Source organism: Metopolophium dirhodum, chromosome 1 (genome assembly GCF_019925205.1).
Source record: "Metopolophium dirhodum isolate CAU chromosome 1, ASM1992520v1, whole genome shotgun sequence".
Taxonomy (NCBI): domain Eukaryota; kingdom Metazoa; phylum Arthropoda; class Insecta; order Hemiptera; family Aphididae; genus Metopolophium; species Metopolophium dirhodum.
In genome coordinates, this window is record NC_083560.1 from 14,142,180 (window position 1) to 14,169,592 (window position 27,413).

The 27,413-nt window shown below is 36.9% G+C and overlaps 2 protein-coding genes and 1 pseudogene across 2 annotated transcripts; 2 read left to right on the forward strand and 1 right to left on the reverse strand.

Annotated features, from left to right (window-relative positions):
* Positions 1 to 1,612: 1,612 nt before the first annotated feature.
* LOC132936284 (RNA-binding protein fusilli-like) lies at positions 1,613 to 27,316 on the forward strand. The gene is given in 9 exon segments (XM_061002982.1): positions 1,613 to 1,661; positions 2,298 to 2,352; positions 23,598 to 23,708; positions 25,048 to 25,223; positions 25,300 to 25,394; positions 25,486 to 25,701; positions 25,952 to 26,245; positions 26,458 to 27,233; positions 27,235 to 27,316. Coding segments are annotated over 9 exon segments (1,839 nt in total). The 5' UTR covers positions 1,613 to 1,627.
* LOC132937225 (transcriptional regulatory protein AlgP-like) lies at positions 6,219 to 13,270 on the forward strand. The gene is made up of 2 exons (XM_061004041.1): positions 6,219 to 6,516; positions 12,446 to 13,270. The coding sequence occupies exon 2, from the start codon at positions 12,446 to 12,448 to the stop codon at positions 13,268 to 13,270; it is 825 nt and encodes a 274-aa protein (XP_060860024.1). The 5' UTR covers positions 6,219 to 6,516.
* On the reverse strand, positions 13,605 to 14,448 carry LOC132935799 (uncharacterized; annotated as a pseudogene).
* Positions 27,317 to 27,413: the final 97 nt, after the last annotated feature.

Sequence of the window (27,413 nt, forward strand, 5' to 3'; positions counted from 1 at the left end):
ACTAAGATATAAACTACAGAGTTGATTCTCGTTACTTCCAGATAACGAAAAAAAGTATCGCCATATTAGATAGAGATTTCTTAACATTTAATTGTATTATATTGTAATGATAATTATCATACTTTGGTCATTATTATTTATTAGAATCCTATTAAACATACTGATTTTTGGTCACGTGACGTCATTTATTTTTAGTAATGTAATAATTAATAACTAATAATATTATTGATCTCAACGAATATCATATTATGATAGTTGGATACCTATTGTTTTGTAACACGTTGCTGTTTCAATACTATTATATTAAATATAAATCCAAGATTGAAAAATAGTTTAAAATATATACATAAAAGGCTTATATACTATATTATAAACTAAAATGTATACATTTCTTAACTATGTATATATAGTATTTTATGTAAATATTGAAAATATATTTTATTTGGTTCAGTCGCTCTTGAAACACTTCTAAGCATCGAGATGTCTAGAGGACACTGATAATTTTTATCGTCGACAACAAGTATCGAAGATTTATGAATTAAATCAATGAAAATAACATACACAATAGTTAGATTCTGTATATGGTATTAAAAAATATAATGTTTAGTTTCTATACACAAACAAGCATTCAAAAATAATACTTTTTGTTAAGATCGCAATTTTTAAAGAATAACTTTATTTATACGTGATATTATAACCATAATTATATCTCCAAAGTCTTTGTTTTGCTACATAACAAATTTATTTAAAGACTAATTATTTACCACAGCATTAGTATGCCTAAATAACAACTAATTGTTTTTAAAATTAATAAATTTAATTAATTTCATTATTTATAATCATTTTTAAATAAAAATAACTAAATACAGTTTTAAACATTTTTCCTTTTTATTCATAAACGATTGTGTTATCTGTTTAAAATTGGTTAAAAAACAAATATGAGGAATTTTCAAATACATTTTTCGAATACGCACCTAGGTAGTTCAAAATAATAATTATTTGATATAGCATTATCTATTAATTCGCATGCCAATATTTTAATTCACGATCCTGCATTTTTTTGAAAACACTAAATGATACAAATTATGTTATTAGACATTACAGCAACTGCAGATAGATAAATTCTAACTAAAGCCGTGGTCATTACAAATGTTGTTCCTAATCTTAAATACTATTGGATATATTTTGGCTGTCGGCTATTTTCTACTGATATCATAATATTATATTACATTTGAGCGATTATTGTTTTTTTTTTTTTATCGTTTTTAAATACTTATTTATTCTTTTACATCTGTTGGTTGCAGTTATCAGAACAATCTTAGTTTATAGGTATATAGAGTTTAAGTGGTATATAATATATTATTTTTTTAGTCTAGTTTATGGCATATTATTGATTATATTTTGTCGAACGCACATAATAATATGGATATTTTCGATTACATTATTCAATCGTTCAAGAGTGTTTTTAAATAATACCATCGTAATTAATTTGACACTATATGCATATATTATTATTATTGGCTATTGCTGTTCTCACAAAGTGGTTGTTTCCTTGACCCCCGACTATTCAGATCTAGAAATAACTCATGAAATCGATTCTCAGTTCTACGTAGCCGAGGTCAAGGATATGGTTAACATTGTCCAAAGGCTCATAGCTGATGGTAAGTTCTCCAGTATAGAAAATTCAACGTGCTATTTAAAAAAATAAGTAGTGCCATCTTAGTGCCCATGCGCATTAGGTTAGTAAAACAGAAATTAAATTAATAAACAATTATTATTTTCCGTGTTTTGTGTGTCGCAACGCTATACGAATCGTCGATCTATTTTTTCGGCGGAGTGGGGTGGAAAGAGGCCATAAACGAGCTGTGCCGGCAGTTTTCTAGTTCTTTTCAGTTTTTTCCCCGCTCCGTGTTCGAGCATATTTTAACCGTAATTTAATGAAGTCATCAAATTTTAACCGACCCCCTCACACAGCGAGTGTAATCCAATATTATTTTGTCGTTGTGTAATTTGTTCAACGTCTTTCTTCAATAACGTAAGACTAAAAAATTTTCTTTCCACCCCTCCCCCCTCCTCCCACCATCGTGACCAATCCATATACCTCTCCGGTTAACAGGAAGTGCACCGACCATCAAATTTCAGTAAACAATATTTACTCATCGCATTAATAATCACTATATTGTTATATTATGTGTTTCACAAACGTTTTTGCTGCTGATGTTATAGTAGTGTGGGAAACATCGGTGGTCATTAGTTCGTAAGTTGATTTTAAGTAAACAATTATTTTCGTGTTTCAGGCCATACGTTCAATTCGCCGGAAATCGTTCAGCTAAAACTCGAACCGGGTGTTTGGTGAGTTACACATTATTTATTATTATTATTATTACCTACCTTTGTAATGGATTTTCATATCTGTAATTTTTAGTTTTAATAATGCATTCACAAATCTCGATCCATAATATTAACAAACACCTTAATATATCTGTGACTAGTGTGTAGACCCAATCCTCTGCACCCCCCCCCCCCCACAATCATGGGCAATCGCAGCATTATCTAGATTTTAAAATTACCTCAATAGCACTTTTTTCTATTGAGGACTATTTATTTATTTATTTATTTATTCAGCCAAAACAATTACAAATTAAATAATCACAATAAAATAAATTAATAATAGCTGTTACCAATACCAACTGAGCTATAAGCTCGTATCTGGTATAATATGGAGTTCAACGTACAATTCGTTTATAGTAAAATACTTATACAAATAAAAATATGATATAATTAAACAAACATAACATGATAAAAAAAAGAAAACTTTACAAAGATAAATTTACATCAGCATACATATTATAGGTACATATTAAAATATTATACAATATTATGTTAAGACATATTGACTTTTTATGATTTTTTTGATACACACATTGTCATCAAGATGACTAACTATTTTATTTATTGCCTTTTTTATTTGATTTCTATTCATTATATTAATTATATCATTGGTATTATTGGATTGACTTTCACATAAACTTTTTATTAGACTCTTTACTTCGTTATTTAAATTGTTAAAAATAGTTTTCCCCATGTAATTGGGAGAATTTTTAGAACTAGTTAATAAAGTATATGACGGTTTAATGTATTTTCCTGTTCTTCTGTCTATTATTTCTGTGGCGTTGAGTGTATGGTTCTGTATGGATTTAACTAAAATTTGCCTAATGTATAATTTATAAACATATACTATATTAGTATGGTTGAATTCCTCTGATGAGTATTTTAATAGGGAGAATGCTACTTTTACAATCATTTCTTGTGTAGTATACAATGTGTTTATATCTGTTCTGTTGGTGCCTCCCCAGCTTATTATGCCGTATCATAGAATCGAATTACACAGTGCCATGTAAATTTGTCTTATAATTGATTTTTTAAGGAATCGAATTTTGTTTATGCTAAGTGATAACAGATTTTTTCCATCCAGTCATAGATATGCCGTAAATCAATTTCGACAGTATATTTCAATTTTTCCCAATTATCTTCGAAATTATTTAGTGCTATGTCATCGGTGAACATGAATAATTTATCTTTTAATAAAGATGCAGGTATAGAGTTAATATATATTAAAAACAATATAGGGCCAATGATGTACCCTGAGTGACTCCATAATCTTTAACATAACAATGATTACTGTAATGAGGTCCGATAGTGGTTAGTTGTTGTCTATTACTCAGATATAACTGGTAAACCATTTTAATGCATTGTCATCAAAGCCTAATTCTTTTAACTTGTTTAGTAATAATTGTCTACTGATTAAATCAAATGCTTTTTCCAAGTCCAAGAATGAAATGAATTTTTTTTTTTTTTAGTATCCCTTTTGCTATGTAAATAGTTATTAACGTCGATTAAAGCATCTTCTGTTCCTAAATTTTTTCTAAACCCGTATTGTTCAGTAAATATCATAACTATAACAGAGTAGAATTTTATTACGATCAATAAATAAAATTTTGTTAAAACAACACCAGGCGTGGTTACTATAAACTGTCAATGCTTGTTTTCTATTTATAATATAAATCTTGTTGAGATATTTTAATAATCGTCGCTAAGATAATTATGTTCTCATTTATATGTTGAGCCGTTTTATTAACAATTATATTGTAATTTGAAATGTGTGTTTTTACTTTATAATATATAGTGATCGGATTGTTATTTATTCGCATATTTTTTACGGTGTGTTACGTGACCATTCCTTGTAGACTTTTAGTTGTATAAGCGTAATTTTTTTTCTAATTCGTGTGTATGTAATTGTAATGCACATAAAGGTTATACTGATTATGAACGGTTGGAAAAAATTCCAAAATTTGAAAATATTCGACTCAACCGATTAATTAGATAAATATATTCGTAAAACCATTACCGCCGTTACTCATAAATATTGATTGATATTATAATTATTGTAATTTATAGGTACCTACTCGGTATTATTTTCAACCACATGTTTGAGTGTCGGGCGGAAATCGACACCTTTATAGCGGCTTGGGCACAACGTGTGTATTTTTTTTTCTGTTATCCTTGTTAGGTTATTATATCTAAAACGCCACAACGGTCATAAATGCACCTTGTCCACCGATATATTTCCTGTCTATGAGTCGTCGATTCGTAATCCTGAAGTTATCGGCGTTCCGTTTTGTTCGTGATAAGCCACAATCACCTATTATATTAGAAATATATTTTTTAAATAATTACTATAAAATAACACGGGAGGGGACCATGAGAAAAAAACATATTGTAATACGTTTAACTTTTAATTTTTAAATAATGCACATTGCGAGAAATTGTCTTCTTATTTTCGCACCCTCTCCCAGCAGTTCTTAATTGTACCTATATATAGGTAGGTAATGAAATGAAACATCAACGACGTTATATTGTGTTAAGTGTATCAAACCTAAACTCGAACTTGCAGTAATCGATTTTGCGATTTCTAAAATAGAAAAAAAACTAGCACCTATAATTATTCTCAAGGTGTTTGTTGTTTATTTATTTTTACTAATTTAGAACTCTATACCCAAGTAACAATGTTGGTGTACATTGGGTGCCCTTCATCAATTTTTAGGTTTTTGTTACCATGCTATTATAACGGTGCACAGCACTGTTTTTGATTAAAATTAATACCGATTTATTACATGGGAAAAACCGTGCCGGTAGAACTCAATAGTCGGTTCTGGAACAGTTTTAGTGTGCAACTATAACTACTGTTCATTTGTCAGACTAGAGTTGGTGTTGCAACCGTGCAAGAGTGAACAAAATTACAGTGTCGTAACCGTGTATGAGTGTTGAAAAATACCGTGCACATACCGTGACAAAAATAAACAAAAAACGTAAAAACACGCAAATCACTTATTGGTCATACAACCTCGCATATAAGTTAACTGACGTCTATGCGTTATAATATGGATAACACATAAAAGTTAACTAACATATATGCGTCATAATAGGGATAACTATATTTATACTATGGTAGTTAATAGTTAGTATATATACTATGCATAACCTTCCTACGGAAGTGGAAATTTCATATTATTTGCTACAGCTCACAATATAGATTTCCCCCACTATAGTTAAGGTGGCTAGCCCTGAGTACAGTGGTGTAATTAAAGGTGCGGGCGAGGGGCATAGATCCTCTAGAGCCTTTATAATACCTAGTATATACAATTACTACTGTACTTGAAAATATAATGAAAATTACAATTTTTGTGTAGGTACCTATATAAAAAAGTCTACCCCCTCTACCTTCAGGAAAAATTACCAATTTTGTAACTATACCTGAGTGAGCCTCTTACATTTTTTGGCTGAACTAGAATGCAATTTTTAAACGTTTGATCTCTATTTTATTGCAAAATAATAATAATTTAAGTTATTAACTATAAATTGGTATATATATCTAATTAATTAATTATTAACCGCATGTGTACACGTCATACCTATTTAAGGATAGAGACCTATTTAATCTGTTTCCACATTAAAAATTGCACCTATACATACATATAATCTACCTTGTATTTACTATAAATACATATATAACTTTATTGCATATCAATACATCCATCATATTCGTTTTTCATTAAGGATTTTACATGAGGATAAACAATTAAAAAAAAAAATATTTAATTTTTAATTATTATTATGTACACAAGTTATTGAAATAGCTTTTATATTTGAGATGTCGCGGTCGTTATCGCAACGACCGCGGCGTCTCTATCGACGTCCGCGAGATCGCGACCGACAACCGGTCTGGCCGCCGCCTGTGGCACGGCCGCCGGCCCGGCCAGCGGCGGTGGCGACGGCAAGCAGCTTTGTCTGGACCGTCGTCGACGAACTAACGCGCTTGATTTACTGTAGCTACAATTGTATATGATTAAACGTGTCGCCGTTCAATAAAATCGTGTCGTACCAGTAACTGTTGTCAGTGTTATCCTTTCAAAACCGTTCCTACACCTACATTGGCGCAGTCGAGTAAGGAGTAAGGTAAGTGCTAATTTTAATAAAAATAATTTTACGTAAATTAAAGTAAATTAGCACATATCGGGTTAAAAGAACCTACAATTTATAGGTGTCCTGATCATACCGGTTCTTAATATTTTTTATTCTGATTTTTTTTTTTTTATTATAAATAAAATATTAAGGGCTTGTCCAATCTAAGGTGGTAAATTGTAGCAAAGTTTGCATAATTTAGCGTAATCCCTACAGTGCTAAACTTGGTTTAGGCTATTTATAGATTGGAAAGTACATATCTCTACCAGCGATAGCCCGAGTTACGTAATTTCGTATCCATTACGTAATTTCGTAATTTAATTAGTATAGATAATAGCAATTAGATTTAATCTCCACAATGGCTGTTAAACGCATTAGTGAGTTAAATATTGTCGATATTAACAGGGAATTATTGAAACGTGGTATTGAGACCGGGGGGTCCAAGGCCGATAAACTCTTAGCATTAGAAGAGTATATTAGGGCTAAGGAAAATATGGATCCAGGATCAGTACGGTTTGGGGAAACTGACGAGACGTCAGCCCAGGTACCGGAAGGGAAAACATCGGAGGCTCTGAGTGGGGAGGATGAGGTCGACTCTGATAAGAATTTGATAAACCACTTCATGGAGCAGATGTTAGATAGACTGGAGGGGTTGGAAGCAACGGTCGACAAGCAGCAACTGACAATCGCTACTCTCAGCGAGAGCGTGGAACGCTTGGAGCGGGAGTTAGCCGAAGAAAAGCTTAGGTCGACCGAACGGGTGGAGCAAGCAAGTTGCTCATGCCGTGGAAATTCCCAACAACCATCAACCAGCGATATGTCCGGGGCAAATCAGATTTGCCCGGACAAAAGTCAAAATCTTCCGGTCAAAACTCAAAGTGTGAGTTTTGAGAGCCGATGGGCGAACATACGGAGCAGATTGACCGGGGAAAACCCGAGAAATCGGAGTGTTTCCGGAGTTTCCGGTAACCGGTCCGGAGTGTTCGGTGAAACGTCCGGGAGTCTTCGGTAATCTGTCCGGAGTGTTCGGTGAAGGGTCCAGTAGAAGTCGTGAGGAAGCGTTACGGAGTAGTTTTTCCGGTGAAAAAACGCGTGCATTTCCCGGATAGCCTGCTCATTCCTCAAAATGAGTTGAATATGGCCCGTGCGTCGATACCAGAGTTTGCCGTAAGAGGGAGGAAGACCCGGTGCGGTTTTTTGCTCCAGGCCGAGGCAATACTTGAAGAAACTGGTATCCACAAGGCTAGATGGGTGACCGTTTTGGCCCCTCAGCTTAAGGCACAGGCAGGAACATGGTGGGGAACCATGAGAGCGTTGGACTTACCATGGCAAGAGTTCAGGGTCTGAACTATTGGAGAAGTTCAACGGGGACGAGTTGCAGTCGAGTCTGCAATCAGAATTGTTGAGCACCGCTCAGACCAAGACCGAAACACTGGGGGAGTACGTCCTACATAAGTACCAGTTGTATCGGAGGTTAAACCTTGGTCTGACAGAAGAAGCGGTGGTAATGACAGTGATTGGGCTCATGCGTGATGAATTTAGAATTCATGCACGTATACAGCGACTGAAATCGTTCAGCGAATTACGAGCGCTTGCCCATGTACTGGATGGTAGCAAGGCCGTAATGTCGGATAAGGCGGGAGGTGAGCACCAGCGTACCACCAAAGTTAAAATGGTTGGATAAACGAAAAGCTGAGAGTGCTGAGAAATCCCAAGTGCCGAATCCGAAGCAACGACAATCTTCGGGAGCAGGGTGCAGGGTATGTGGTAGTCATGACCACTGGCAAGCTGCATGTCCAAAAAGAAAGTCGGAGTCGGGGAAACGCCAAAACGACCGGCGGGACCGCCGGGTCCCGGCCGGCCAGGAAGTAACCGGCGGGAAAAGTACGAGTCGTCCGAAGAGAGGTAAGCAACGGAGTTCAAGTCGGGCAGTGAGTAACGTTCCGGTACAGGAACCACAAATTACAAGAACTGACCCGAAGAAACGGAACTTCGGAGCGTTACGGACCGGAGACTCGGGAAAGGACCCGAAGAAATCGGGTCAGAAGGGTTCTGAACCGGAGAAATCCGGTACGAACGGAATTCCTCCGGAGAAAAACTTTGGTCACCCGAAGATAACCTCCGGAGTGAAGAGTTGTCCGGTGAAAACCGTCGAGCCTCTAGGAAAACACCGGAGAAATCGCCGAATCCACCCGAGAAAACCCATTGAAAGCGACGTTCCGACAAAGGAACCACAGTTCGTGACAATGGACCGGGTAAATGGTTCGGTGATGGATACGGGTTCCGACCAGCTGGACAACAGGTCGGGAAAATCATTAAGGATCGAAAATGTTCCGGACAAAAGTGAAAATTTCACCGAGGTGAGTAATTTTTCCAATAAAAATGTCGCGGACAGTATTTCAGGTGATGCGGAACAAGATGAGTTAACAAAGCAGTTGTTAATTTGTCCGGTCACATCCGAAGATTTTTCCGAGGAGTTTATTCCTGATCCACGGGAAAAGTGCAAGAGGAGAGACTCGGATACGGACTCAAAGTTTGAGTTGAGAAAACGCTTTTCGGATCTGCGGACCGGAGTGTTAGAGTCTCCAGCCATTGCAACGGTGTCAACGGGGGAAAACGAAAGTAACGGATGTTCCGTTACCGGCCATTGAACTAGAGTTTGCACTCGGGGCAGTAGTAGCGCTACTGGACTCCCAAGCGGCGAGGACATACGTCAAACCGTGGGTGGCAAAGAAGTTTGGCCGGAGTTTTACCGAAGAACTGGAGATTGTCCGGATGGCGGACGGTCGGACCCGAGAAATTACGGAGTTTTCCGAATTTCGGGCCCGGATAGTGGATCTGGAGGTAAGCTTTAGGGCCGCAGTGCTAGACAACCTAATTGGAGATGTCTTCCTGGGCCATGATTTCCTCGTGGAGCAACAAGTCGCTTGGGACTATAGCGGTTGCATAATCCACCTGGGGAAAGAAAGACGTGTTTCCGTGAGTTGGAGAAATCCAGTAACTCCGGTCACCGTAGGAGTGGACTTAACAACCGCAGGTTTACCCGAAGGAGAGTACGGTATGCGGGTCAAAGAAGTCCTATGCCAATATCCGGAGGTATTCTCCGGAGAGGTAGGCAGAACTCGGGTGATAGAGCACCAGATCCGTCTCAAGGATCCAAATCCGGTGGCTCTAAACGCTTACGGGTACTCCCGAGAGAAAAACGAGGTGATTGCCGAGATGGTGCGAGACATGGAGGAACAGGGTTTTGTCGAACCGAGCATATCTCCATGGGCTGCACCGGTGGTACTCGTGAAGAAAAAGGATGGTTCACGTAGATTTTGCGTTGACTATCGCCGTCTGAACATGCAGACGGAGTCGGACGCTCACCCGATGCCGGATCTCCATGACATGGTCCGAGGAATGGGTGGAGCGAAGATTTACAGCACCATGGATTTGAAATCAGGATACTGGCAGGTGGGTCTCTCACCAGAGACACGTCCACTCACGGCGTTTAGGACCCAAAGAGGATTATTCCAGTTCAGAGTAATGCCTTTTGGACTTAAAAACGCCCCCGCCACTTTCTGCCGCTTGGTAAACGAAGTCTTCCGTGGGTTAGTTGGTAAATTTGTGTTGGTTTATTTAGATGATATCGTGGTATACTCCGAGGGTCCCGATCAACATCTAAACCACTTGCAGAGAGTCTTGGAGCGACTCCAGTCTTACGGTCTGACGTGCCAGCCAAAAAAATGTACATTCGGGGTGACACAGATCAAATTCCTAGGTCACGTCGTGGACGGTGAAGGAATAGACCGGGAGCCGGAAAAACTGACGGCGATTCAAGAATTACCGGTTCCAAAGAAGACTAAAGACGTGTTGCGGGTGTTAGGCGTTTGTGGTTGGTACAGTCAGTTCGTGCCGCACTACGCCGAGATCACAGCACCACTCACGAGTCTGTTGGCCAAAGGGACCAAATGGCGTTGGTCAGAAATTGAGCAAGAGGCGTTCCGGAAGTTGAAGGAGTCTTTGGTGTCCGCACCACGGCTCTGCCCTCCTCTTCCGGGTAAGCCATTCAACCTACAGACCGACGCGAGCGAAGTCGGAGTTGGTGCCGTGCTCTTCCAGCGGGGGGAGAGTGGTGACAGGAAAATCATTTCCTACGCCAGTAAAAAACTAAATCCAGCACAGGGAAGATACTCGGCAGTTGAACGTGAATGTCTAGCCATAGTTTGGGCGGTTGACAGGTTCAGGCCGTATCTTGAGTCTGGTAAGTTTACGTTATTTACAGATAACGCGGCACTCCGATGGTTACAGCAAGCTCGCTGTACCAACAGCAAACTAACGCGATGGGCGCTACAACTCGGGGCTTTCGATTTTGAAATCCGGCACGTGCCCGGAGTAGAAAATGAAGCAGCCGACGCGCTATCCCGTTGTCCGGTGGGACCGAACACAGTGGACGAAGAATCGTTGGAGAACAATATCCACGATCCCCCAGTGATTCGGCCCGGAGTGTCCGGAGAAACTTCCGGAGTCTTCGGTGATCTGTCCGGCATGTCCGGAGGATCCGGTGTGGGTGTCACCCAGTGTGGAGCGATCCAGCCGAAGAGGAGTGACGGAAACGTCACATTGCAAGCTGTCCGAGAGTGGCAACAAAACGACCCGAACATACGGGAGTTAGTTGCCAAACTCTCTGGAGACGGTGCAAGGTTCGGTCGGCTTCGGAAGTTGTACGTCATCCGGGACAAGGTGTTGCACCGCCACCCTCGATCCATCGCGCTTGGAGAAGAGGGGGTGGTCGTCCCGGTAGACAAGGCCCAGGTTTTGCTACAAAGGTTTCACGACCATGAGGCAGCGAATCACCCAGGGTGGAAAGAAACGTACCGAAGTATAAAGAGTCGTTTCTTTTGGGCCGGTATGCGTGAAGCAGTGCGTAATTACGTGCGGGCGTGTGACGTCTGTGCACGGGTAAAACCACTGAATCGCAAACCAGAAGATCAGATATGCACCAGAGTCCCACGGCAACCTTGGGAGGTGCTGAGTATCGATCTTATGGGTCCATACCCACGAACGCAGCGGGGTAAGACAACGATTTTGGTGGTAACTGATTGTTACAGTCGCTGGGTAGAGGCGTACCCCTTAGGAAAGGCGACGACCAAATCGATTGTAGACACATTCGAACGGGAGTTGTTCCCACGGTTCGGATACCCGAGGGCATTATTGTCAGATAATGGCCCGCAGTTCGTGTCCAAGGCAATGGGAGACGCACTCAAGAGGTGGGGAGTGGAAGGATGGACGACCCCAATATACCACCCACGTGCCAACCCGGTAGAAAGGCGAAATCAAGAGTTGAAGAAAGGGTTGCGGACCTTACTCGTTGATAAGCCTCATCATCTGTGGGATGTCTACCTGCCACACGTGTTGTTCTCTGTAAGGAACAGAGAAAACCGAAACACTGGACAGTCGCCGGCCAAAATGATGTTTGGTCGGGAGATCAAGGGCCCCGGAGACTGGCAGCTCGAGTTGGTTGAAGAGTCGCCGGACGACGGCAAAGGTGGTCCGGAGGTGTCCGGAGCGGATCGGAACCCTTCGGTAGAAATCGAAGATCCTCCGGTGGAACCGGATGATGCTCCGGTGGGAGAGAGGGGTTACCCGGTGGGGTCCAGCCCCAAAAGCCCCAGTACCCATATAGCCCCAGAATCCCCGGGAAAAGACAATCTGTCAGTAGGGGATTGGGTATATTACAAAGCGCATCCGCAATCAAGTGCGGAGAAGCGTTTTCACGCGGGGTTCGCCCCGAAATGGTTAGGTCCGGTTAAGTTGGGTAAACCACTAGGGACCGGAGTGTTCTTGACGGAGGGTAAACACCCTACTAAGTTACATGTCTCAGCGATGAAGCGAGCTGTAGGACCGTCAGAGAACACTAACTAATCATACTTTGTTTCAGATGGCAGAACGCGCCAATAACCCCCCACCGAACCGCAACAACCGGCCATCCCGCGGCATGATTGCCGCGCATGTGGAAAAGCTCCGGGCAATGGCCGCGCAGTTGTTGCGGGAAGCCAGGAGGCTGTCGGGCGATGGTCCGGAGGACACGGTGAGCGGTTGGTCGGCCGAACGCGCGGCTACCGCGTCGTTCGGCCGGATACGAGCAAGCCCGACTGCATGGGCCTTGTTCGAGCGGGGTTTCGCCGAGGGACGCCGGTCCACTCGAGCGAACACCCCACAGCCCGAAGCCGCCAGGCCTAGGGCAGGACCGCCCGGACGAGTGCCACCTCGCCGAACAGCGCCGGCGTACCAGCGCCACGACGTCCGGGATGGGCGTGGCCGGTTCAGGCGGCCAGCGGTTCAGCCACAAGCCGACCAGACCGACGAGCGGCCCATGGTACAGCCGCAAGCCCAGCAGCCCGTGGTGCCCCCCGCCAACAGAGCCGCCAGCAGAGCAGCAGCTGGCCCAGCAGCCAGACACCCCGGAACAGCAGCTGGCCGCGGTGGAGCGGTGGGTCCAGGCCATGGAGGTGACGCCCGGGGACCCAGTCATCCTCTCCGTGGACTAGGTTGCTCGGTCGCGTCTCGCGGACTCGGGGGGGAGTATGTCGCGGTCGTTATCGCAACGACCGCGGCGTCTCTATCGACGTCCGCGAGATCGCGACCGACAACCGGTCTGGCCGCCGCCTGTGGCACGGCCGCCGGCCCGGCCAGCGGCGGTGGCGACGGCAAGCAGCTTTGTCTGGACCGTCGTCGACGAACTAACGCGCTTGATTTACTGTAGCTACAATTGTATATGATTAAACGTGTCGCCGTTCAATAAAATCGTGTCGTACCAGTAACTGTTGTCAGTGTTATCCTTTCAAAACCGTTCCTACACCTACAGAGACATTGATAAACAAACATTTATACTTTATATCACATAAATTAATAAAAAAAGAAATGCTTTGACTAGATAAATCTACATAAAAATCAATAAACAAACTAGAATTAAATGGGTCATTAAACATTGTCATTGAGTTGTACTTAACAACTTCTACAATTATATTTCCAACTTTATTATAATTTTTTTTATACAAATAACATTTTCATTTTTTAACATAAAATACATATTTTTATTATTCACAGTACTTATAATCCAAAACTAATGCTTCATACAATGTATCAGTGGGATCATTGTACAACAAGGGATCATAAGCAATTTCTTTTTTTAAAATCGGGTAATTCACAAAAGAAGCAATATCAATATTTTTATATTCTATTAATCTATTATACACATCTTGAAGAGGAAATCTACAATTTTTTTTAAGTACTTTTAATAATTTGTAAACAGTTTTCAAATTTAAAAGCGCTAAATTTGTCTAACGAACCATTAATTTTTACGAATTGAGCTAAATGTATTAAGCCATGTACATTATAAGTTATATATTCCTCTCCGTATAAATTTGAATATTGAGTAACAAATTGTCTTAATAAACTATTGGCTAATTCATTGTAGGTGATGCATGTTTCATTCAGCATAAGTATTCGGATTGAACAGTGTAGCAACATAAAATGTTTGTATAATGACTTTTTTAGTTTTCCTTTGAGTACAATCGGGCCAGAATAAAGTAGAAATGAGCGAAATTCTGTGGCTTTCCAGAACTCGAGTTCTTCTAATGAACGAGGTAAACGGTTAAATTCTTTTGGAAAAAATTATTTTAAACGTATAAGATCTGTTGATATCTCATTAGCAATATCATCGTTAATAAAACGTGTAGTTTTTTTTCCTTTTTTCCAAAATAGTAATGGCTTCATCATACCTAGGCACACACAATGCATATATTCTAATATCACAGCATCTGTTATGTTTAAGTCAGGAAACATTTCTAAAGGGCTAATGCCTTTATGATAGTCTTCATCCTTTTTACTACCAAATGATTCATTTGTTCGTAATTTGGAATGTATACCTAAATATGACATATGATTATTTAAAAAAACTTCCTTCTTCTACACACGAGTTACAACTGTGATATGCATTGTGCTGTTTAACGTTAGGTATAAAAGCCTTAGCAGGACTATCACAAACTACTTGGCTAATATCAAACCTAAATACTTTATTTTAGATTCTGAGCGAAGCGATAAATGTATTGATTTTACAATGATGTGTGTTTTTTTTTTATATTTTTTTTTTTTTTGTGTCTGTCATCATCTTTTAGGACAGTAAAAGTGCTTGGATTTTCTTCAACAGTAACTTTTCTGATAGGAAAGTGAATCTAGTTGGTACTTTGAGGGGTCAAAAGTAAAAATGTCCCAGTAGTTTTCAAAAGCGACGTGAAAAACAAAAGAAAAATTAAGGAAAAACGGGAATTTTTACGCAAAATCTGTTTTTGAGAAAATCGATTTTGTTTTTGGTTTAACTCTAAAACAAATGTAGGGACATGAAATTTTGACTGAATGTCTATAATTTAATTTACTATACACCAAAACATTTTCCAAAAATTTAATTTACTATACACCAAAACATTTTCCAAATATTTTGACTTATTTTGAGCTGTTTACGGACATTGTCAATTTTCATTTTTTTTAGTTTTTTTTTCTATAAATATCAATAAAATTTTATCTGTTGAGTAAAAGAGCTTGAAAATTTAATAGAGGGCTCCTAGGTTATTGTTTCAAAGGCAGATGAAAAAAATTAAAAATCCTTAGTCACAGTTTTTATTTATAAGCATTCAAAGTTCAAATATTGACAAAATACAGAAAAATCACGAAAATTAGCAAATTATTTTGAGTTGAGAATTCATAAAAATTTTTCTTTATAAATCTAAGATTTGAAAATGTAATACAAGATTATCCATAAGTTTGTAACCTATATAATATAGTAATTATATTGCTAAATATTTTTTTACAAATAAATAAGTAAGATCAGTTGACTAAAAAAAAATAAAAAAAAGTAGAATTAATATTAGATATTTGAACAGCATTAGGTAGGTATTTATAAATTAATTATAAATTTAAATTACAATTGTTAAATAATATTAATAGAGTACCTATGCCTCACATGCATGTTGTTGTTTTTATCTTACCAAATATGTATAACATAGAATAATTGCAATCAGCAGAATCCATATTATGTTGTTAGTTTTAATGTAAGAGTCAATTTACCTACTGTTAAACTTAGAATATTATTATATTATTATATTATTATTATTATTATATTATTTGTAAGAATATTATCAATAGAATATAATAGGTTTTTATTATTATTGTAATTTTAAAGCGAGTTTTGATCATTTTATAGTTGTGATATTTCACATAGCTAAATAGTTTTAACTCACTTTAAAATGAAAAAAAACCAATAAAATCTTATTAGATATTAGCTAGATATTATTCTTACCTTTAAGTTTTACCGTAGGTAAATCATAGACATAATATAATGTCTGTAAAGTAAATTGACTCTAATATTAAAGATAACCACATACATTGAATTCTGCTGAACAATAATGTACTATGTTGTATGTTATTAAGACGGAGACAACACACACGCAAGTGATGGGTCATCTCAATAAACAAATACCTACATTTTTAGAATTATAGTTAGGTACAAATTAATTATACATACCAAGAGTAGCAATAATGGTCACTGGGTATGATAACCAGTTAGATTCTGGGTTGATAGTTTTCAATAGCATAATATCTGTGACTTTTTATTTAGGCTATTTACATAAAAAATAACCATTGTCACCTCTATACACCCAGTTCTTGGTATACTCGGAGTACATATTTTCTTCATCGAAAAAAACTAACTAACCACTCGAATAATTTTTGAAACATGATTTATATAATTTTTTTATAATTAATTATTGGTAGGTACCTACTTATGTAAGTATATAAATCAATAATTAAGATATACTATAGTCCATTCAGAATAAGTGCACACCAGAGTTACGTAGCAAAACCGATTTTTACCGTGGCCGCCTGGTGTAGTTTTATTCTGAATAGAGATCTTAATTTGTGGTATAAATGTAAATATATTAACCTAAACTCTTTTATGTGTTGATCAACGCTTGTCTTATGATAAAACAAAATAAACACAATTAATAAAAATTGAAAATGTTATTAACAAAGTCATCCTTATTGATATTTAGAGGAATTATTAAACCATAATATAATAATAGCTTATAGGTTAGACTTATACATATAATAAATAATTACATATTATTACTTATGAGTTATGTAATATTTAAAGTTAATAGTTAAATAAGATAATTTGGAAATTTTTATGTATTTTGTCAATATTTGAACTTTAGATGCTTATAAAATAAAAATTGTGGCTATGAATTTTTAATTTTTTTCATCTGCTTTATAGACACCATGGTATTGCAATACACTTTGACTGCACCGTCAAGTTATGCATGGTTGTACTCTTGGTGCGCTGTACATAGTTTGCACGGCTGAGCCCAGTAGAAACGGTTTTTTTTAAACTATATTTTATATCCCTTGAGCACAAAATGTGCACCATAAACAATTTATCCTGCACGCAAAGACAGTGTGTGCACTGTGTTACATGCACGGTACTCCAGAACCAACACTGAACCTTAAAATTGTTACTCGGGTAGTTGTACTGTCGTTGTAAATACTAAGCGCACGTACATGGCATAGTTACATGGTGTTGACACCGTAGTCACCTCTACTGCTACATTTTCCGTTATCCTTTGGCAATATTTCCCTATGCATATGTAAGGGCGTAGAACAATTACATATTAATTTTAAAAGATAAATCCATTTGTCCAAATTGTATATTGACATATTGTACACTGTAGTACATGGCTACATTCTACTTACGTATTATTTCTGGGACGTTTTCGACAAATGTGACAATATTTCATATTTTCATATATTGTGTTCATGCATTGTACATAACAATTTATTATTGTAAATAAACCGTATTTTTCGATTTGGGAATAGTTATATACGATTAAGTATCGTCTGTTTCTACTACCACACGTAGGTAATAGGTATATGTATAATAAATTTCTAAACATTTAATTTATTTTAACTTTATGATCACGGTGTTGTGAGGTTTAAACGTAACATTCTCAAATGTGTTTTATTGAATTTATTCGTTTTACCTCTTCAAAAATAAATAAATTGTTATATATTATTGTAGGCACCTAATTTATTTTAAATATGAGTTTAATATCATATAAATAACCAATTTCCAATCTATATGGAATTTTGTAAGTACATAATTATATTATTATTATTCACATTATATTGATTTAACACCGAGGTTATCGGTTATAAGTGCGGTACAGATGTTTCACCATTAATTTTTTTTGTTGGATAGCGGGATAAGATAATTCAACCTATTTTAAAACGGTTCTAAATCTTAACACATGTAAAGAACCTGAATTACGATACATTATTCGTAAAAATAAATGACCTTACCAGAACGGCTCTTTCGATTACGTATAAGCTAATTTAAAGTAGTTATTTTTCCAATTGTAACAGTACTTCAAAAGGATTTTTTCGGTACCAGTTCATCGATAACCTTAACGATATTGATAAACGTATTTTTCAAAATTAAAATCCAAAGACAAAAGTTAAGCTGTATAATTTCAAATTCTAAATCACGTTAAAAAAAATTGTAGAGGTTAAAGGTATTATAAAATAGTAATTTATTATTACTTTCTGTAATTGCAGATTTCATTTATTCATTTATTATAAATGACTTTTTTGTGATAACATTTACTTTGATATGAAATAATATGTTCCATAATATACTGGTTTTAATGTGTTTTAATCTAATAGGTTTTCAATTTGATAACGTAAATTATTTAAAATAATCTTTGCTCTCCTCTTCTTTGGTCGTCGGATTGCGCCCTGGTTGCGTTGGTGTTATACTTAGTTTGTGCGACGGCCCTTTTCTTTGTGTGCGACGTTTGTCTACGCTGCTGTTGTGCCTCGTGTTTGACCGTATCGCTGTATTTCCGCCGTTCTTACCGACGAGTTGCGCCTCGTCACGACCGAAATACGGGTGCTGTGTACGAGTTAAACCCACGTGTCGTTGTGACGGCCTGCGGCATCGGTATTGTCGTGGTTTGGGGATCGCCGTTCGTCGGTCGTCGCGTTGTGGATCTGAGCCCAACACAGTACGTATAATATAATTATTTCCGTGCACCCGACAGCCTAACGGCTAACATTCAAACATCGCCGTTGGAAGGCCTACTGTCGCCGTCAATTGCTCCACTAAAATACTTTTACCGTAAATTCAGAAACAAACTAACGTATTTAATAAAAGAAACTAAAACTAAATACTACAAAAAAGAAATACATAAATCCGGGAACAATACCAAACATAAATGGCAATTAATCAATGATATCATATCCAGAAACAATAAATCAAATAATCTTAATGAATTACCAAATAATATAAAAGCTAATACTGAACCTAATGACAGAAAACCAGCTTCAATCTTAGCCGATAATTTTAATGACTATTTTATAAATGTGGCAACTGATCTAGTAACACAACTAAATAACGATGTTTATATAAATAATTTGTCTAACATCCATCAATCTATCAATACAATTATGCCAAATAATTCCCCCTTAAATAAATTTGAGCTGATAACACATGAAGATATACTAGAAGCAAATTTTAAATTAAAAAATGGTGCATCGCCCGGTATCGATAACATAATATCCTCTAATCTTCTAAAAAAATATATTACTTTTCTTGTTAAACCTCTCACTCGTCTTTTTAATCTATGTATAACCCAAAATAAAATTCCAGATGTTTTTAAAGTAGCAATTATAACACCCATTTACAAGAAAGGTCTAACTTCTATCATTAGTAATTTTCAGCCAATATCTGTAATATCAAATGGAGCAAAAATATTTGAAAAAATCATAAAAGCAAGATTGGTACACTACTTAGAATCGAATAACTTACTATTTGAACACCAATATGGTTTTAGACCCGGTAAAAGCACTGATCAAGCCATAGCTAATGTAACCAAAATGATCTATAATACACTGGAAGAAGGAAAAAAATGCGCAACTATTTATCTTGACATGGAGAAAGCCTTCGATACTGTGGACCATGTAAAGCTTCTAAAAAAAATGCACGACATAGGTATTACTGGTTCGGCTCACTCACTATTCGAATCATATCTGGAAAAAAGGAAACAGAGGGTTAAAATAAATGATACCATCTCTTGTGAGCAAACTATTATATGTGGTGTTCCTCAGGGTACAATACTTTCCCCTGTACTCTTCAATATTCAGCTAAATGATATAAAATTTCTGAACTTAAATAGCAATATTATTTGTTACGCTGACGATACGGTGTTGATTTGTAATGGTTTAACCTGGGAAGAAGTTTTCACTAATATTGAGGCTGATTTACTGTCAATTAAAATCTGGCTAAAGAAAAACAACCTATTTCTTAATTTAGATAAATCAGCCATACTACTTCACTCCTTATCTGAATGTACCCTACCTACCTTAAATGAACTAAAAATCCATGAATGTAAAACTTTATTATTAAATCACTGCCAGTGTAAATCGGTTTCCATTGTCAAAAATTAAAAATACTTAGGTATCGAAATGTGTCATGATATGAAATGGAAAATTCAAATTATTAATACTACCAATAAGTTGAGAAAGATGATTTTCATCATGAAATCTCTACGTGAAATACTAGATTGTAAAGACATAAAACTTATATACTTAACTCTCTTGAACCTTTAATCGCATATGGCATAATTGGTTGGGGTAGTGCCTATGATAACGTGCTATTACGACCTCAAAAATTCCAAAATACTATTATTAGAGTTGCTTGTAACAAAAAATGGAGATATCCTACAAAATAAATGAGTCGAGTAAAAATGTAGTATTTCGCCGGGTACCGAGTAAGGGCTGGGTAAGAATGTAGGTATTACGCCGGTACTGAGTAAGAGCCGAGTCTTAAATATGATATCGAGTACCCGGCCATCGAGTAATTGCCGGGTACCCGGGACATCTCTAATTGTTGTCACTTATCGTATATATTGATAATATTGTGACTTATATTTTGTTGTGTATTCTTTTGGCTGGTCAAAGAGACGTCTTTACCAGTCAAAACACCTTGTATTACATTTATACTTTATAAATAGGTAATAAATTCATGTATGAGTTTCGCCATACTTCCCCATAATGTACCTACGTGTAATTAGTGTGGTCGCATAACGGCAGAGATTCATTCCTCACAGATTCCGATAACATCGAATTTCGTTTCAGTATTTACAATATTATTATTGCCGATTACGTTGGTGTAGTCATTGAAGCCGACCACTAACATTGTAGGAGCCTCTTGACTAAATACTACAGTTAAATGAAAATTGAAAGATATATTATTATTTTATTATTTTGTATAATGTAGCTATCTAATCGTTCTACTTCCAACATTAAATATAATTAAAATGGGAGTTAAATTTGTCTATAATTACTATTATTTGAACATTTCGTAAATATACAATGAGGGTAAAGTATGCAGTTATTGGCACCTTAAGAATTCGTTTTTGGTAGTTATTGGCACCAAACCTGCTCAATTACGAAATAGAATAGCAAATTATCAAATAAATAATATGATAACATCAAGATTAATAGTAAAAACTGTTTTAAACTGTTTGGTCAGTATAAGTATGACCGTATAATCAAAAAAAATATCCCTAAAATTCTTAATAAAACATTTTATATACGAAAAACAAAATTATTTGATGCCAATAACTACACCACTGCCAATAGCACCATGCTTTTTACCCGATTAGATTTTGTGTAAATACCTACTCAATAAAATGTCAATTAGGATTTCATGACTTTCATCAAGTTATCGTTTTTATGTTTTGATGATTGAAAACAACTGTGCTAATAAGTGCTTATTATTCTTCCACGAACTGGATTGATAATGGACGAACAAAGATAACTTTGGGAAATGTTCTGTAATCATTTATTTATACTGTACAAATATAATATAAGAATATGGTGTGATATATAATTAAACTGATTTCAATGCGAACGAGAATACAAATCCTGCGTATACCTATGACAAGACTTGCCTATTTAGTATTTTTTCGAGCCACCGTTTTTTTTTTGTTTTTAAATAAACTTTATTGATAATATATAAATACAATATCTCATGATAATTTATAATTGCACCGAAGGTACTCGACGAGCAAACGTTTTTCTCGGGATATTCCCTTAATATTATTATTACAAATTTTTTTTCTAGTGGGTAACTTATGCGCACACGGTATTTACGTCGAGTTGTGTGTGCACCTATTTGCCATACGACACAATATTTGAATATTATAATAATTATAATTTATATTATTATCGTGAATCTCGTCAACATCAACAAGTGTGTGCGTGTTTTCATTCGGCAGTCTGCTGCAGTAGCACCGCGGCGCGCGCGATCACGCGTGTATACTCGGTATAATTTTGACAGTTTATTACACACGGCGTTGTATACGTATTTTTTTGGTTTCTGTTGTTTTCCTTACCCGTCTAATTATAAGAATACTAATATATCACCACAATACTAGTAAAAAATTAATTCTCCAAACGTGCGCGTGTGTCGCACACACTATACACGCTGCGAACGAGCCACGAGGCGAACACAATACCAATACACGCACTTTTATTTATGGCGTTAACACTGGCGCAGACGATAAAAAAAAATAAAATAGTACCTTCTGCTCTGTCTCTGTCTCTCTCTCTCGTTCTGTCTCTCCCCCCGCACCTATTGTTTTATTTCATTTTTCACTCCTCGAACGCGCGCTTGAGTTGGGCGAATGTAAGTTCCTAAACGAGAGTAGCAGGTACACAAAATACATACGTTAGTTCCTACACGATAGAAAAAGGTTCATATGTAAGTTCCTACACGGTAAAAACCAGGTACGGATGTTAATTCCTACACGGCGGAAAAGGTTAAATATGTATTTAAAAAATGTAATTGTTTACCTGCTACTCTCGTGTAGGAACTTACTATTCCCCCTTGAGTTATGGTCTCCCTGAAAAAAAAAAAACGCATACAATATAATACCAGCACACACACATAATATTATTAGTACCTATGATATACTTCATATTTTACTATTATACGATTACGGTCGATGGGCTAAGGACTATAGCCAATAGGTTTTGAAAAATGCATATTTCGACGACTTCCCGTCGTCCAACTACCTACCCTACCTTCCCCTCTTGCCGCTTTTCGTTGCGTCTTCGTTTCGTAACTGGATTATCAATACTCGGTTCACCCTTCACGTATGACGCGTTTCATTGCGTTCTGATTCGTTGTTCAAACGAATCTATAACGACGTTCGTTTTTCAATTGCCTGGTTTTTTTTTTAATCTGTTTCTTTTAATTTATCCATAATAATAATATGTCACATAAACGTAATGTCTATATAGTGTCCAACTGAATGTTTTGCCGATGAACAAAGCGATATGATGGAAATGCATCTTTTTTTAAGCAATAATATTTAATAGGTATACAGTATAATAACCTAAAATAACCTAACCTAACCTAACCAGCCGTATTTTATAAAATAATTGATTGTCGATAATAATAATTACAACGACTCTGAGCATAGATCTCGAGCAATAATTAGCGTTTTATATCCATGTGTATACCATCGATTCCATTTGAGTTTTCGGTATCGCCTCGACGACTCTCATCTCACTTCTGTAATAATCTATGACGTACTTACTTGTTGTTTTTGTTTACAATTAAAATAATATATACAGTTTTTTTTTTTTTATTAAACCATTACTTTAATTTTTCGATATCACTTACTATATTAATTAATCAATGAAGCATAAAACAGTTTTGATTAATTTGTCATTTTTAATTTAATGTTTGTTTTTTACGGTGAATTAAATGAGATATTATAAATTTTTATATGATTTTGTATTTACTTCCTTTGGTTTTTATTTATATTAGGTTTTAATGGCTCCTAACAACTTCCAAAATCCTAATTTAGCCCTCCAAAAATATTATTTGTTGACCCCAGTATTAAATTATTGGTCTCACTATAGTCAACATAAACAAATTTTACTATTATATATTTAATTTTTATTTATAGTTGGAAAAATGAAGAAGTAGATAAAAATTGTGTAGTCACAGCAAGAGGTCTTCCGTGGCAATCATCTGATCACGACATAGCCAAGTTTTTTTGTGGTCTCAATATAGTCAAGTATGTTTAGTTAGAAATTAAAACCTTTATGCCGGGTTGTATAAACAATGATTAAAAATTTAATAATTTAGTAGTAAGGTAATGGTCCCTTAAACATGATTTAGTGGCACATTATTACTACATTACATTTTAGTGAACCATAAATCAATTTTTTACGCAACTGAGCATAATATTGTAACATCACAGCATTTTTTGGCCTATTATTTATTAAAAATAGTCCCCGAGCGTACCTACTCTCATACAATAGTCATTTATAAATAATAGTATCGCGCGCTGATGCGTAAATGATCTTGGTATTATGTAACAAATATCCCCCGACCCCCACAACCTGCAGTGTTCAGTATCCGCACGCCGTTGCTCATGGCCGCCGATGTCGTCAGCGCCTCGGTCGTGCTCGGCATCATCATAACACCGGCAGAACAACCTGTCTCCAAAAATGTAATAATTACATTATTGTAAAACGCCGACACTGACCTGCCCCACTAATTCGACGAAGCCAAGCTCCGTCGCCGAAACACACTCTTTTTGCAACCGGCGACCTGTCTACACACTCTTTTTGCAACTGGCGACTTATTTACACGTTTTTTCCGACGACCGTTGACACATACTATCACGTCTTCACGACACGGCTCCGGAACGTTTTTTCACTTGCGGACACCGACACCACAAACCTCGTGACCAATCGTCTCACCGTCCAACACATACCTACCTTGGACTTTATTTTTTTCGACATCTATCACCTCACCATGATGGGCTAAGGGCAACGATGGGCGACTGGTGACCAAGACAAAACCAGGCATGGAGTCGTCACAAACCGTCGGTCGTTGTAGTAATATATTCTCTCCCTGCCCCCCCCCCCTTTACACAAGCACATCAAATTTTGTACCATGATGTTTTTCCGGTAACCCTGTGAGGGCGAACCATGATATGGTGCGTCGCCTCCCGTGGGCCGAGAAAAACATGGCCTAAATTCAATGCATTGCCATGTGCCAAAATTATTATTATTATTGCTTTTTTTTCTATGCATTGCCATGTGCCAAAATTATTATTATTATTATTATTATAACCTGGTAAAATACAGTAACATGATTACCTAATTTATTCTTATTCTTAATTACTCCTTTTCCCCTTCAAAAATAATTCATTAAAATTAATTTTTTAATGCGTGTATCAAAACCTATGAGTTCCACCGACTTGGCCCTCGGGTCACACGCAGTGCAGCTCATAGGTCACAACCGTAGTGTTCCCCTTTGGTTGTGGGTAGTTTTCTGGTACTGTAAAAAAGACCAGATTCTTACAATATAATTTTTACTATATATAATACATTTTATTTTTGCAGAGGTGGTGTAGCATTGTGTTTAAGTGCGCATGGTCGTCGTAACGGTGAAGCGGTTGTACGTTTTGTGAACAAAGAGCACAGAGACATGGCTATGAAAAGACATAAGCACCATAATGGTGGCCGTTATACTGAAGTATATAACGGTAATGATGAAGACTTCATAAATGTTGCTGGGGGTATGTTAAACTAAAGAAGTTGTATGTAATAAAATAATAAATGATTTTATTTTAAATATTTTTTTTATTCTTACAGGTAATAGTAGTGAAGCCCAAATGTTCCTCACCAAGGGTGCCCAAGTAATTGTGCGCATGAGGGGTTTACCTTATGTTTGTACAGCTAAAGATGTCGTAAGTTTCAAATACCTACCTAATTTAAAATACATAAACACTGTGCGCCTGTACTATTAATTTAATGGTTATATTTTTATATAAATATTAGATTACTTTCTTTGAAAATGGTGAGCAAACTTGTTCTGTAATGGATGGAGAAAATGGTGTTTTATTTGTTAAAAAACCTGATGGACGTTCAACGGGTGATGCGTTTGTTCTATTTGCTGATGAAGATGATGCTCCTAAAGCACTTAGTAAGGACAGAGACCTAATAGGCAAGAGGTATATTGAACTATTTAGGAGTACAACAGCTGAAGTACAACAGGTAAAAATGTTTAAAATATCTTATAATAATCAATGCAAAAAAAATAATACTTTTTCTTAAAGTAAAATTAATAATTTTTATTAGAATAAATATAATTACTGTATGTGATTATTAATTCAGAATTTTTCATTTGATGATATATATCACAATGATTATTTAATAACTTACGTATTCATTGAAACATGAAAATGTTGTTGTTTTTGCTTTTATTTGTCTAAAATCATGATTACATTTTTTATAATGTTCTAAGGTTTTGAATCGTGCAATGGATCCATCTATGCGATCAACAGCTAGTGATAGCAGTGGCAACATTATCACCCCAGTAACAACAACAGCTGGTGTGAATAATTCGCCTACTGCACTTTTTGGGCATGTGCCGCTTCTGCCATTGCCTCAGCACGTCATCACTAGTGGCACACAAAAAGACTGTATACGCTTACGTGGACTTCCATATGAAGCAAATGTAGAGCATATACTTGAGTTCCTCGAAGAACATTCCAAAAATATTGTATTCCAAGGTGTGCATATGATTTACAACTCTGTGGTAAGTAATATTGATATGTAATTTGATAAAAATAGAAAAATAGTAATAAATTGTATGCTTTACTTTTAACTAAAAATAATTAGTCACTTTAAAACTTTTTGACTTTTCAATATTTTTGTATGCCTATGTATACATAATATACTTATGTATGTTCCATTCAGTTTTTTTTTTATAACGTGCATTATTTAAATTTCGAATAATGTCCCCCCTAGGGTCATGCATCTGGTGAAGCATTCATTCAAATGAACAACGTGGGCAGTGCCGCTCAGGCAGTAATGGCTAAACACTACAATTATATGTATATTGGCAAAAAACAACGGTACATCGAAATGTTCCAGTGTTCCGGTGAAGATATGCATCTGGTGTTGACTGGCGGAGGTGCTGCGTCAAGAGCTTTATCTCAAGTAGCTACCAAAGCGCCACCTGGTATGTTACCTGCACAGCTTCTAATGACCACCAGCCAGGTTGCTAATCCTGGTACTCCCCTTACCCTAATGCCCCCTTGGGATCCAATGTCCGTTTACGCCCAGAATTTAGCCCAAACCCTAGCCCTCCAGCGTGCGGCTGTGGCAGCTGCCCAACAACCACAGAAATCATGGTTGTATCAACTAGCTCAGCATAACCAATTAACCAATCTTGCTTTACTCACCAAACAGCAACAAGACATGAATGGTGGTATGGCACAACAGCCTAATATTCAATCATTATCTCCGAATGTGGCTCATCATTTGTTGGATAATAGTGCCCAAAATGATATGGCTAAAAGTGCAGCCTCACCTTATATGTACTTTAATATGCCACGATTTTCACACAACATGGCGGCCAATCCTTATGTGCCAGTTTCGGCTGCTGGAGGTCAGTTTGTCATGCCGCCAACGGCCAATCCACCACAAAAACGTTCATGGCAAAAAGCATTTCCTGGTGGCCATGAAAGTTCCAATAAACGACAGTTTGCACTACCGTCTGCTTCTGCTGCTGGGCCCATGTTTCATGAATCAAGGCCCTAACACAGCTGCCATAGTCGCATCATCCCCATATCTACAACACCCGGGACAATTCTATACCATTTAACTTCTTTCCACCACTCTGTTTTCCCTCCCCCAATGTTAATTTGCTGTTGTTAGTTGGGTTATTAGAGCTTATAACCAGATACATGGTTAGTGGTTAA

Coding starts and splice junctions, on each gene's coding strand:
- LOC132937225 (XM_061004041.1), top strand. CDS start 12,446: ATGGCAGAACGCGCCAATAACCCCCCACCGAACCGCAACAACCGGCCA.